This window comes from Chiloscyllium plagiosum, chromosome 50, assembly GCF_004010195.1.
Source record: "Chiloscyllium plagiosum isolate BGI_BamShark_2017 chromosome 50, ASM401019v2, whole genome shotgun sequence".
Classification (NCBI taxonomy): Eukaryota; Metazoa; Chordata; class Chondrichthyes; order Orectolobiformes; family Hemiscylliidae; genus Chiloscyllium; species Chiloscyllium plagiosum.
Genome location: NC_057759.1, coordinates 4,503,831 through 4,518,457, shown reverse-complemented (window position 1 = coordinate 4,518,457; position 14,627 = coordinate 4,503,831). Strand labels below are relative to the sequence as shown.

The following is a 14,627-nucleotide window of genomic DNA, read 5'->3' as shown; positions in this document are numbered from 1 at the left end:
TAACCCACCCATACCCCTACATTTACCCCTTTACCTAACACTACGGGCAATTTAGCATGGCCAATTCACCTGACCTGCACATCTTTGGACTGTGGGAGGAAACCGGAGCCCCCGGAGGAAACCCACGCAGACACGGGGAGAACGTGCAAACTCCACACAGTCATTCGCCTGAGTCGGGAATTGAACCCGGGTCTCTTGCGCTGCGAGGCAGCAGTGCTAACCACTGTGCCACCGTGCCGCCCATAAATCTAAGGTCTCTTTGTTCAGCAGCACTCCCTAGGACCTTACCATTAAGTGTATAAGTCCTACTAAGATTTGCTTTCCCAAAATGCAGCAACACACATTTATCTGAATTAAACTCCATCTGCCACATCTCAGCTCATTGGCCCATGTGGTCAAGATTCTGTTGTAATCTGAGGTAACCCTGTTCGCTGTCCACTACACCTCCAATTTTGGTGTCATCTGCAAACTTACTAACTGTACCTCTTATGCTCACATCCCAATCATTTATGTAAATTACAAGAAGTAGAGCACCGATCCTTGTGGTATTTCCCTGGTCACAGGCCTCCAGTCTGAAAAACAACCCTCCACCACCACCCTCTGTCTTCTACCTTTGAGCCAGTTCTGTATCCAAATGGCCAGTTCTCCCTGTATTCCATGAGATCTAACCTTGCTAATCAGTCTCCCACAGGGAACCTTGTTGAACGCCTTAATGAAGTCCATATGGATCACAGGTACCACTCTGCCGTCATCAATCCTCTTTGTTACTTCTTCAAAAAACTCAATCAAATTTGTGAGACATGATTTCCCATGTTGACTATCCCTAACCAGTTCTTGCCTTTCCAAATACACGTACATTCTGTCCCTCAGGATTCCCTCAACAACTTGACCACCACCATGGTCAGATTCACTGGTCTATAGTGCCATGGCTTGTCCTTACCACCCTTCTTAAACAGTGGCACCACGTTTGCCAACCTCCAGTCTTCAGGCACCTCACCTGTGACTGTCGATGATATAAATATCTCAGCAAGAGGCCAAGCAATCACTTCTCTAGCTTCCCACAGAGTTCTCGGGGACACCCAATCAGGTCCTGGGGATTTATCCACCTTTACGTTTCAAGACATCCAGCACTTCCTACTATGTAATTGGGACATTTTGCAAGATGTCACCATCTATTTCCCTACAGTCTTCCATATCTTCCATATCCTTTTCCACAATAAATACTGATGCAAAATACTTATTTAGTAACTCCCCCATTTTCTGCATCTCCACACAAAGACCACCTTGTTGATCTTTGAGGGGCTGTATTCTCTCCCTAGTTACCCTTTTGTCCTTAGTGTATTTGTAAAAACCCTTTGGATTCTCCTTAATTCTATTTGCCAAAGCTATCTCATGTCTCCTTTTTGCCCTCCTGATTTCCCTCTTAAGTATACTCCTACTTCCTTTATACTCTTCTAAGGATTCACTTGATCTATCCTGTCTATACCTGACATATGCTTCCTTCTTTTTCTTAACCAAACCCTCAATTTCTTTAGTCATCCAGCACTCCCTATACCTACCAGCCTTTCCTTTCACCCTGCCAGGAATATAATTTTTCTGGATTCTCGTTATCTCATATCTGAAGGCTTCCCAATTTCCAGCCGCCCCTTTACCTGCGAACATCTGCCCCCAATCACCTTTCAAAAGTTCTTGCCTAATCCTGCCTTATTTCCCAAGAGTAGGTCAAGTTTTGCACCTTTTTTTAGTAGGTACATCCACATACTGAATCAGAAAATTGTATTGTACACACTTAACAAATTCCTCTCCACCAAAATCCTTAACACTATGGCACTGAAAATGTGTTGCTGGAAAAGCGCAGCAGGTCAGGCAACATCCTGAAGAAGGGCTTATGCCCGAAATGTCGATTCGCCTGTTCCCTGGATGCTGCCTGACCTGCTGCACTTTTCCAGCAGCACATTTTCAGCTCTGATCTCCAGCATCTGCAGTCCTCACTTTCCCCTCAACACTATGGCACTCCCAGTCTATGTTTGGAAAGTTAAAATCCCCTACAATAACCACCCTATTATTCTAACAGATAGCTGAGATATCCTTTCTCAGTTTCTCAGTTTCCCTCTGACTATTAGGGGGGGTCTATAATACAATCCTAATAAGGTGATTATCCCTTTCTTATTTCTCAGTTCCACCCAAATAACTTCCCTGGATGTATTTCCAGGAATATCCTCCTTCGACACAGCTGTCATGCTATACCTTATCAAAGATGCCACTCCCCCTCCTCTCTTGCCTCCCTTTCTTATCCTTCCTGTAGCATTTGTATCCTGGAACATTAAGCTGCCAGTCCTGCCCATCCCTGAGCCATGTTTCTGTAATTGCTATGATATCCCAGTTCCATATTCCTAACCACGTCCTGAGTCCATCTGCCTTCCTTGTTAGGGGAAGTTTAAATGCAGTTTAATTTATTAGTCCTACCTTGTCTTGACTCACTTCTGTTCTCAACTGGACCAGTCTCAGTCTGATCTTTTTCCTCACTATTTCCCTGGGTCCCACCCCCCCTACCTTACAGGCAGAAAACTGGCCACCAGGATACATGAACATCAACTAGCCACAAAAAGACATGATCTTATTATAGTTTAAATCCTCCCAAGCAGTTCTAACAAATTTCACCGCCAGTATATTAGTCCTTTTCCAATTTAGGTGCAATTCATCCTTCTTGTACAGGTCACTTCTACCCCAAAAGAGATTCCAATGATCCAAAAATGGAAATCTTTCCCCCATACACCAGCTCCTCAGCCATGCATTCATCTGCTCTATCCTCCTATTCATGCCCTCACTAGCTTGTAGCACTGGGAGTAACCTCCTTTTTAAATTTCTGCCTAACTCTCTGTAATTTCCCTTCAGAATCTCAACCGTTTCCCTTCCTATGTCGTTGGTTCCAATGTGGACAATGACCTCTTGCTGGCCCCTCTTCCCCCATGAGAACATTCTGTACCCTCTCTGAGACATCCTTGATCCTGGCACCAGGGAACCAACACACCATTCTGCTTTATCGCTTCTGAGCACAGAAACGTCTGTCTGTACCTCTGACTACACAATCACCTAACATAATTGATCTCTTGGAAGCCAACATACCCCTTGTTGCATTAGAGCCAGTCTCAGTACCAGAAACTTGGATTCTCAAGGGAACGTAGCATGAGCAGCCATCACCCCCTACACTTTCCAAAACATCATACCTGTCCAAAAGGAAATCAAATATTGATATGAAAAGGTACGCATTCAGACAGATACCCAGAGGTTATTGGACACAGAATGAGAAAGCTCTCATAAAGTGGTCTGGTTATAAACATGTGAACAATAAATTCAAAATACAGATGCGGAATATAACTTACAATCATAAACAGTTCCATTGAATAAAAGCTGTGGAAATTATCCAACTTGCTTTATACTGTCGAGACTGACAATGATAGAAAAAGTCTCACTTTCATTTACAGTACACAGAATTTCTCCAGTGCAGAGAGAGGTCATTTGGCCCATCCCCCTGCAACAACTCTCCAAAGTGGATCCCACACTTGTAGACCCCACCCTATCCCCACAATTCCACGTTTACTGTAGTTAACCCACTGACACTGCACATCCGGGTGCTCCGGTTTCCTCCCACAGTCCAAAAGATGTGCAGGGTCAGGTGAATTGGCCATGCTAAATTGCCCGTAGTGTTAGGTAAGGGGTAAATGTAGGGGTATGGGTGGGTTTCGCTTCGGCGGGTCGGTGTGGACTTGTTGGGCCGAAGGGCCTGTTTCTACACTGTAATGTAATGTAATCTAATCTAATCCTTGAATAGTACAGGACAATTTACCATGGCTAATCCAGCAAACCTGCACATGTTTGGACCATGCAAAGAAACTAGAGCACTTAAAGGAAACTCATGCAGACATGCGCAGGATATGCAAACTGCACACTGATAATGAACCAAGGCTAGAATTCAATCTGTGTCCCTGGCACCACTGTGCCACCATGCCACCCTGACATGGATGGCAATAGATAAAATCTTATTCATGTTGAGCAACAGAGATTTGTAGTAAATAGAGCTCCTGCAGTTTCTGCAAGTGTCATGTTAAACAGAGACAAATATGTAAGTACACTCACTCAGTCAGAGAGCACAAACTGACAGGTACAGACACTTTCAGGTACAGATGCACTCATCCATTCATATAGTTGAAGCTGTCAGGGATAGACTGATGATTGCACAAATACAGAAACTGTCAGGTACAGATTGAAATCTGCACTCAAACATTCACTTTGCAGAACCTGACAGGAACATCTTGATAACACACCCTCATTGGAGTTTTGAAGAATAATGTATGACCTTTAGAGCAAAAAAAATTATCTGAAGGGAGTTGACTTTGAGAGTAGGTCACTGCTCATGAGAGAATCCTGAGTAAGGGACACAGTTTTGAACAGGAAGCCTTCTGTCTAAGAAAGCAATGCAGAACATTCTCCCCTTGTTCTGTTCCACAGAGAGCAGTTAGGGTTGAGCTATCAGCTTAATTTATGCTAATATAGCCATATATCTTTTTTGATACATAAGGGAGTCTTTGGTTATGGGCACTAAACATCAAAATGAGATGAAGACCATAACTAAAGCCTTTGTGATCTGTTCTCATGACAGAGTACACACAGACAGATAGAAATGTCACAGAATTCTCATGCTTCTTATGGTCTTCTGCTTTGAGATATTTAAAGTGACACAAGATTGAAAGAAGTTAATAACTACAGCATATACACTGTATCTGCAGCATCATTCACCATACACTTTTTATTTAACTTACTGATATGTGTGTGTACACAGATCACATACTGATCGATTCAGTTATAAGTGAAAAAAAAATTAACCATCCATTTCATCAGAAACTTTGAGATGTTGAGATACTTGCTCTCTGTAATGCCAGTGATTGACTGAAACTGAGTAAATACAAGATTAGAAATAACAAACTGACAGTTACAGAATGAAATACTGAGTCACTTGCAAAGCAATAAATTGTTAGGATATAATACAATTATTGATTAGCTAGAAACTGCATAAACAATGTAACATCCGCGGTGACATTACAGATATTGTCAGTAACAATGTACAAAGTATTATCCTTTATCAAAATGCTGCAGTTATAAATACAAACCCAACCTCAATTTGCAGAGGCTGATATTCATAGGGGAGTGGAGAGTAGTGAGTCCTTCCTGAGTCAGTCCAAAGTGGTATCTGGTACTTTCAAAATTGACACCGACACAGTAAAGCAACAAGGTACACTTCAGAAGGTTTGAGTTACAGTCCAGTAACGTACTGACATGTTAAGACTGTGAAGTAGAGTTTACAAAAAATACATCCCAGAAACAGACGGGCACAGATTGGAGTTGAGAGTGTGGTGCTGGAAAAGCACAGTAGGTCAGGCAGCATCTGAGGAGCAGGAGGATCGATGTTTCAAGCAGAAGCCCTTCATCTCGACGTTCTGGCCATAAGCTTCTGATCCCCAGCAGCTGCAGTTCTCACTTTCTCCTCGGGGCACAGATTGGAGGAATATTTCTAAGTGGCTGGCAAATAGTGTAACGTTTTCCCGCTCACATCAGTGTTTGATGGTTACAGAATAAAACGTGTTTTGAAATAACACGGACTATTAGACGGAGGACCAGAGCCTCATTGGACAGATGTTGAGCAAAATGTGTAAATTAGGACACGACAGATATAAAGTTAAAGTGACGCATATATATAGCATGCTAACAGTTGCTTGTTAACAGGCATTTGTGTAAGACTGAGAAGTGTTATAAGACCCTAAATGAAACGTGCAGCAACGTGGTTTAGTTACACTGCGGGGACTTTCAAAGCACACAGTTATTGATAGGTCTCTGGGCCCACAGCTATCAGTCAAGGTCACAGAAATATATTCATCCCACAGTCAAGACATGACTCAACTCGTGACTCAAGAAAAGTATTACATAGAAACTTTTTCTTCTCATTTCTCTGCAACTCCGTGCAATTGAAAACAAGTTGCATCAATCCCAAGTGTAGAAAACACTCACAGTCAGGTTCCAGTCTTTTGTGTAACTTGACAACAAATGTAATCGCAATTTCGAATGGATGAGAATTTTTTTCACACAGTGACAAGTTCTGAGTTAATTCCAGTCTATACAGAGGGAGAGAAACAGATATGCGGAGCTAGAAACACATCATCACAACAACAAGCAAAAGGAAATCGTGCCAATACTACAGTCACTTTCTGTATCATAGACACAAAACAAATCTCCCTCAGTCAGACTGACAGGAATAGAAACACTATCCACTTCACATTTCGTTGCAGATCCTGACAGATCCACATTGGATCCCACATTAACCACTCAGAGAGACTCAATGTTTGGGAATGACTCTGTGCAAACTACCCATTCAGAAACCAGGCTTTTCCCCATCCCTCATTAGCATTGATGACGTCGTCAGTCTATAAAAAGGGAACTCCGAGCCCGCTATCCCTTATTCTGTGACTGAAAGTGAGTGGTACTATGGCTGATGAGAAGAAAGGGCAGCAAGCCTCCAAGAAGGGCGCGAAGAAAATCATCAAGAAGGCGCCAGCGAAGGGAGGCAAGAAGAGGAGGCGGTCCAGGAAAGAAAGTTACTCCATCTACATCTACAAAGTGATGAAGCAGGTTCACCCCGACACCGGCATCTCCTCCAAGGCCATGAGCATCATGAACTCGTTCGTCAACGATATTTTCGAGCGCATCGCGGGGGAGGCTTCCCGCCTGGCCCATTACAACAAGCGCAGCACCATCAGCTCCCGGGAGATCCAGACCGCCGTGCGGCTGCTGCTGCCCGGGGAGCTGGCCAAGCACGCCGTGTCGGAGGGCACAAAGGCGGTGACCAAGTACACCAGCTCCAAGTGAAGGACCGCATTGTACTGAGACAAAACACATCCACAACCCAAAGGCTCTTTTAAGAGCCACCCACAACATCCCTGAGACAGCTGAACCGTTTCTTTAAGGGTTGTTTGTTTTAGTTTGCAGGTGATTCATGATAAGGCGTTTTAACTTCTTGTGCTATGTTTTTGAGTTAATTTGCAAATTATTTGGGAGTGGGGTGGATAGAGCAGATGAAGCGCCAGTGAGTCATTTTTCATCTTGCTTGTTCACCCCTGGCAGACAAATGCCCACGTCTTTCCGTCCCACGATGGATGCATTTTACTTTTATGATTTACTTTACATTTCCAATGCTCGAGTTTGAGCCGAATTTTCGGAATGCAAAATAAAGCTCCCTGCTGTGAGAGACTTTCAAAGTGAACCGAGAGAACACCAACACAGTACCCGACTGAAACGTGGAGCTTTTGCTGAATCTGATCGAGAGCGATAAGGGAGGACAGCTTTAAAAGATTGTCTTAAAAAACGTGTTTGACTTTGATGCTGAGCCGGAAGAATGTTGTATGCTGCTTCATCAGCATATCGGGGTGGTATTGAAATGTGAAAAGAAAAGGCAGGTTACAGACTGCAGTGTTTGGCCTGTTTTGTTCCAGCTCCTTCTCAAGCTTTAGAAACAACCCACTGTGAAGATCAGAAATGGACAGATACAGGTTCCTGAAGAAAGGCTAATGCCCGAAACGTCAATTCTCCTGTTCCTTTGCTGCTGCCTGACCTGCTGCGCTTTTCCAGCAAACATTTTTCAGCTCTGATCTCCAGCATCTGCAGTCCTCACTTTCTCCTAATGGACAGATACTGTTCGGCAAATGAGGGAGAGTAAGACCGTGTGAAGTTCACATGTGTGTTCGTGTTTTTTGAACTTCATTTTTCAGGTTATCCTTTGTTCGTAAATTGGCGGGCTTTTCAAATTGTAAAAAAGCGGTTGATGATTTGGCGCCAGTATTTTCCGCCCTCCTCCCCATGCCCTCTCCGGATTGGGGAATGAGGCAGATATCTGATTGGGAATTGAAACAACAGTAGGAGGGGCTGGACAATGGGACCAATCAGAAATGGCCGGCCCACCATTCCTCCCGAAGGTATAAGAGGCCGCAATGTGGGCGGAGTGTAGCATTCTTTGTGAAAGTGCTTGTGAGATTGTTACTATGTCCGGAAGAGGAAAGGGCGGTGGGAAAGCTCGCGCCAAAGCGAAGTCTCGGTCGTCCCGGGCTGGCCTGCAGTTCCCGGTGGGCCGTGTTCACAGGCTCCTGAGAAAGGGTAACTATGCTGAGCGTGTGGCTGCCGGAGCGCCGGTCTATCTGGCTGCGGTGCTGGAGTATCTGACGGCTGAAATCCTGGAGCTGGCCGGCAACGCGGCCCGGGACAACAAGAAGACCCGCATCATCCCCAGGCACCTGCAGCTGGCCGTGCGCAACGACGAGGAGCTCAACAAGCTGCTGGGAGGGGTGACCATCGCTCAGGGAGGGGTGCTGCCTAATATCCAGGCCGTGCTGCTGCCCAAGAAAACCGCCGCTGGGGGCGCCGCTAAAAAGTGAAGACACCATTCTTGAATCTGACAACCCAAAGGCTCTTTTAAGAGCCACTCACAGTATCTGTGAAAGGAGCTGAATTCTCTGTCGGATTGAATTACTTTCCTTTTTATTTGTAGATCCCTGGCCGTTGTACCTGACATCGCTACATTTTTATCTCCTTTTTATTGGATACTGTTACTGTCTGGGAGCAGAGGAAGATTCTATCATTGAATACGATTGTAAGAGTGTCTGGAACGACATTATTTCTCATTGCACGGTCACTGCTGCGTGATCAATGTTCTGAGTTTAGAATAGTGTCACGGGTGTTTCCGATCGGGTTTGGCTTCACATTTCCTTTAACTGCATCAACAAGAGCTGAATCCTGCCACTGTCTCTGCAACATACACCTCTACAGTTATCTGCTCGGTTCATATCTCCTCTTATTTTCGCCAGCCTCTGGAGAGAGAGCGTGTTCAACAGCAGTCAGTCACTTTTTACCGCAGGAGGGAATGCGGTAAAGTGAGATTGTGTGAAGTTTAGTTTCGCAATGGAAAAACCAATCAACGTGTACGTACTCATGCATTCTCCTCTATATAACCTCCTGCTCTTTCATACGTGATGGCGGGCATTTTCAAATTTGAAAATAAGCCGTTGGTCTCTTGGCGCCATTTTTTCCCCTTTCTCTCCTGCCTCCACCTCACCACAAACCATGTTATCGCAAAGGGAGTCAATGAGGAGATGGGGATTTTCCAGAAATATCTAACCCAATACCAAAATTTGATGTGAAAATCACTCTTCTAATTACTATATTTCCGCAATCCGTGAATGAAGATCTCATTAATTGCAAATTCACTGCCTCTGCCTTCCATTTTTGTTTCTAACTAACTTTCGATAGAAATACTGTACTAATCTCCCTAATCGCTTCGTGCTCTCTCTGAATGAGCAACCGAACTTGTATCCGCCGTGAAACATCTTAAAAGCTAACACAGTGTACATCGACAAAATTACAGAACCACATTTTATCAATACATTTTTATTTCATCCAGATTATTACTGAGAAATATAAATACTGTAATATGTAAAAATGTCTTGGGTTCCGCAATAAATAAAAACAAATTATTACTCAAGGCACGGACAGCCAAGTACACATTGATATCATTACTGAGTCAGACAGGTATTCACGAGAAAGAGGACCGAAGGTTACGGGGAGCAGGCACAAGAATAAGTTTGAGAAAAATCAGCCATGATCGAATAGCAGAACAAGCTGGATGGGCAGAATGGCCTAATGCTGCCACTATATCTTACAATTACAAGTTACGATGCGATTCTTTACATGGAATAAAGAAAGGTTGCACAACAGTAGAATCTAGATTGGCCAAAAAGCCTCCTATCGACACTGTAGGAATACTTGCAATGTTAAAATCATTGGCCACGGTAAACAGCAACAAAGTGAACCGTCCACTCCGAATGCTCTCTGCCGTACCGCAGAACACGGTATTAGTACATTTTCGGAAGGGAAATAATTGTAAAAGTCGCGATAAACGTGAAATAACCGGCTACAGTAGCAATATCCCCGTTTTATGCGTTTTCCCCGCCCTCAGGTCTCCGCTCTCTATCCGAGGGTTTGGGTGGCTCTGAAAAGAGCCTTTGGGTTCCCTGGAAAAGGGTCGCTTTATCCTCAGCCGCCGAATCCATAGAGAGTGCGGCCCTGGCGTTTCAGAGCGTACACCACATCCATGGCAGTGACCGTTTTGCGCTTGGCGTGCTCAGTGTAGGTGACCGCATCCCTGATCACATTCTCCAGGAAAACCTTCAGCACCCCGCGGGTCTCCTCGTAAATCAAGCCCGAGATGCGCTTGACCCCGCCACGGCGAGATGGCTGGTTTCGTGATGCCCTGGATGTTATCACGGAGCACTTTGCGGTGCCGCTTCGCTCCGCCTTTTCCCAGGCCTTTGCCTCCTTTGCCTCTTCCAGACATAACGCTTTTTCACTCCAACCGCTGCCGAATGAGAGCAGAGCTGTCTCCGCTTCCTTTTTTATACAACCCGACCCGACCTGGCTGAGAAAGAGCTGACATAGAGAGGCGGGTCCGGAGAGGAAACTGAGTGACAGACAGAGCAGGGAAATGGCTTTGATCATCCACACAGAGGGGGCTCCGAGACCGGGATTGATTCGGGGTGAGTTCAGGGAGAACCGGGGGCTGTTTGTAAGAGGCCGAGCGGAGCAGGAACTGGTTGGAGTGAGCGGGCTTGGGCGGGAGAGGAAGAGGAAAAGGAAGAGGCCTTCTTCGGGCTGGGGGTGGGATGATTTTATGAACCTCCATTAAAGGTCCCTCTCCAGAGAAACCAGCTCCAGCCTATCTGCCTCTCCCTCTAGCTCAAATCCTCCAGCCCGGATGAAGCACATTTACATGGAGTTTGTCTGTGACTGAGAAATACAGAATTACTCCTTTACTGAATAGTTGACACATACAGAGATGATAATTCAATAATGTGAATTCCAAACAATCTCTGCAAAAGTCTGAGTTTTCCTCACTCCTAAATGACCTGCTAGTGGTAGCTGATGTGCTACTCACAACACCACCTTTCTGTAACCCACAGGCAAATTAACTTGATAAACTTCTGCCCATTTCTCATTAGCCTGAATATGTATGGTCCCCAGTTCCTCATTAAGACATTATTTTTAAAGATAATAACATGCAGGGATTCGGATTTTCTTTTCTTTATATGCCTTTTGATACAATTGCTTTAAAGTTTCATCTTACTGCTGTAACTCAGTTAATTTATCTGAGCTAAAGATGTCTGCTTTGTCATCTATCTGTACCCCATTTGTCACAACCATCAGGTCCAACAGGGTCTCTGCTAAGTTCACTCCAACTTTCTTATCTGTACTCTTTGATCTCTCCTGTTTCAACTGGTGACTTTGTCACCACACAGTCATGACAAATCCCAGGGTATATGTCCAGCAATAATTCAGTTGCCTGAGTTTCCATTGGCTATTCAACCACAGTAGGCAGCACTCCTACAGATGAATCAACAATATCATTAGCAAGGACAAATTGTATTCCAGGAGCTGAGAGTTTGTCCAATACTCCTATCAAAATTTCTCCACTCTTCACTGGACACTCTAACCTCACTTCTCACAATTAAGCATTTCTTGTGTCAACAAGAATTCCTGTTACTAGTACCTTTTCTGGCAATAGTCCTTCAGAGGTGCATATCCCAATCTGTGATACTGAAAGATGAGGAGAGGATCTTTGTATCTCTTAATATTGCAACCACTTTACCTGGTCCTCCTGGCCTATGTGAGTAAACCTTACCTTCAGAGGTGGATGGTTTAAGAAGATCTGGCACCTCCGACCAGCTTGTACATTCTGGTGCAGCTTTCGAGCCTCCTCTGTGCTTTCTATTACCACTCCAACAAAATTCACTGCCTTATCCTGTTTCCTACATCCGGCTTCCCAATGCTTTTCCTGACCCACCAACACTGATTTAATATGGCCTACTTTATTGCAGGGAAAACACCAGAGCTTTTTAACTTCTTTCCCCTTCAAGGGTTTCCTTTTTATCTTGTGATAAGTCATCCTTACGATCTTCACCGAGATCTATAATTTCTTTTCCATGTGAGGATTCCTCTTATCCTCAATTTCTATCCCTCATGGATTGAAATTGGTTTTGGAAGCCAAACTTTGATTTATTGACCAATTCATAACTGTCAGCCATTTCAGCTGTCAATCTTGTTGTTTTAACTCTCTGCTCTTCCATGTGAGCTTTCACTACTACAGGAAGTGAATCTTTGAACTCCCGTCTAAGTGCCAATTTCCAAAGTTCAAACCCTCTCTCTTCCTTTCCTTCCTATCCTTTTCTCTCTCTTCTCCATTTAATCATAATTCAAACGATTTCATTTTAGTTGCCCTTTGCTTGTCTTTTGCCTCTAACTCAAGTTGCTTCATTTTTCATTGAAAGTTAGCCATCTCTGAAGATGGTGTTTCCAACAAATTTAATGCTGAGCTACTCTATAATTATCTCTCCTTTCCTCATGGAAGGACGCGGCCTCAACCCCAGCTTGTCTGCTATTTCCAGCAGCTTACCCTTAATCACCTTTTGTAAAAACCAGAATCATTCTTCCACCCCCACAAAATTCTAGATGACTAAAAGAGCCATTGCTATCCCAAGCACTGTTTAAACCAACTGAATTCAAAACCCGGAACAAAAGACACTAACACCTACCACTCGCTGCCTTCGAGTCCAACAACCCTAATTCCAAATCGAAACTTCAGAACAAATCCTGCAAACTTTGCTAGTTGTTTTAAGCAGGTGTAACTCTGATATTCCAGGAGTGATGTCGCTGGTCAAACCACGTAGTTTTAAACATAACAGAACTGATTTACAAGATTACTGAATGAAACAAAGAGAACAGAACACTAAATAACCTATGCGAAAACCCAACAGATTATAACAACTTAACTATGGGATACAGGGTAATGTGGTGAATTGGATGCAAAGTTGGCTTAGTAAACAGGAAACAAATGGCAATGGTTGATGGCTGCTCTTGTGAATGGAAAGTTGTTTCAAGTGGTGCTCTGCATGGCTCAGTGTTGGGACCTCTGCTGTTTGTTTTATACATTAAGGATTTGGACTTGAATGTGGTGGATAAATTTGTGAAATTTGCAGGTGACACAAAAATTGGTCATGTGTGGAGGATAGCTGTAGGCTCCAAAACAATCATATATCGTTTGGAGTAGTGGGCACAAAAGTGACAGATGGAGTTCAGCTCTGATAAGTGTGAGGGAATGCATTTTGGGAAGTCAAACAGTAAATGGGCATAGACAATAAATGGGATCGTGAGAGATCTTGGTGTGCAAGTACACAGGTCCCGAAAGGTAGATGGGGTTGTAAAGAAGGCACGTGGAATGCTTTCCTTCATTGGCAGAGGGATGGAATACAAAAGTAGGAATATAACAATGAAACTGTATAAGGCACTGGTGAGGCTACAACTGGAGTATTGTGTGCAGTTGGGTCCCCACATCACTGGAAGGACGTCATTGCTCTGGAGAGTGTTGAGGAGATTTGAGAATGTTGCCAAGGCTGGTGAATTGTAGCTATCAGGAGAGATTGGAGAGGTTGTGGTTGTATTCCTTGGAACAGAGGTGCCATGATTAAGGAATACTAAATAGTGAGCTACTAATGAAGGAGCAGAACGCCGAAAGCTAGTACTTCCAAATAAACCTGTTGAACTATAATCTGGTGTTGTGTGATTTTTTTCTCTAAATAGTGAGAGGGAGAAATTAGAGGAACCTGTTTCCTTTGGCAGAGAGTTCAAACACCAGGGATCATTGATTCAAACTAAGCGGCTGTAGAATTAGATGATATGTGAGGAAAAATGTGTTTTATGCAGAGAGTGGTGGGTATCTGGAATTCGCTGCCTAATTTGCTGGTCATGATTCCAAAAGAGAGAGACTTAACAAACAATTCGGGACTTTTTCAATATATAATTTCGGTTACATCACACTGGAAACTTTTGCTATAAATTGTGTCTTACAATCTTACTCTCCACAATCACCTGATGAAGAAGCAGTGCTCCAAAAGCTAGTGCCTCCAAATAAACCTGTTGGACTATAACCTGGTGTTGAGTGATTTTTAACTTTGATTTGGTGGTGCATACAGAGACCCTAAACTCTTTTAAACAAAAATCCACGGAACTGCACCTCAAGTTCTGTAATCTACAAGGCTATGGGTTGTGGGAGGAGAAGGGGCATCTTTGGGTTGATATGGACGAGATGGGCTGAATAGCTCCCTCTGTGCTGTATTATTTTTATGATTTGATAGTTTTCAATCGGACCCTGCCAGTCTCTGTTCTGTGAATATGTAAACATATCGACCACATAATGTATGTTACAGTTTAATAACTACACTATCACATTCACAACTGACAGGTATAGACCAATAACTAAACTCACATATCCACATACCCACTTGCATCAGGTAGTCCCATTCACAGAGCTGTGTGGATGTTTAGTTTCTGGATCTCACTCAATTGGTCTTAGAATTTTAAGAAAAACTGGACAAGGAGCATCTCAGGGCAGGAGTGGAATCAGACCTGTGGTTCTGTTTAATTTGCTGGCTTTAAATTAAAAATCCTTAATGATGAGGAACTGAATGATTGGCAACATC

General features: G+C 43.7%; 2 protein-coding genes and 1 pseudogene across 2 annotated transcripts; 2 read left to right on the top strand and 1 right to left on the bottom strand.

The window, feature by feature from the left end:
• Positions 1 to 6,522: 6,522 nt before the first annotated feature.
• Positions 6,523 to 6,986, top strand: LOC122544592 (late histone H2B.L4-like). Its single transcript, XM_043683910.1, has one exon. It carries the CDS (start codon positions 6,538 to 6,540, stop codon positions 6,916 to 6,918), a length of 381 nt encoding a protein of 126 aa, XP_043539845.1. The 5' UTR covers positions 6,523 to 6,537; the 3' UTR covers positions 6,919 to 6,986.
• Positions 6,987 to 8,021: 1,035 nt separating this feature from the next.
• LOC122544559 (histone H2A-like) lies at positions 8,022 to 8,492 on the top strand. The gene has a single exon (XM_043683876.1). The coding sequence runs from the start codon at positions 8,037 to 8,039 to the stop codon at positions 8,475 to 8,477; it is 441 nt and encodes a 146-aa protein (XP_043539811.1). The 5' UTR covers positions 8,022 to 8,036; the 3' UTR covers positions 8,478 to 8,492.
• A 623-nt stretch (positions 8,493 to 9,115) lies between these two features.
• Positions 9,116 to 10,581, bottom strand: LOC122544623 (annotated as a pseudogene).
• Positions 10,582 to 14,627: the final 4,046 nt, after the last annotated feature.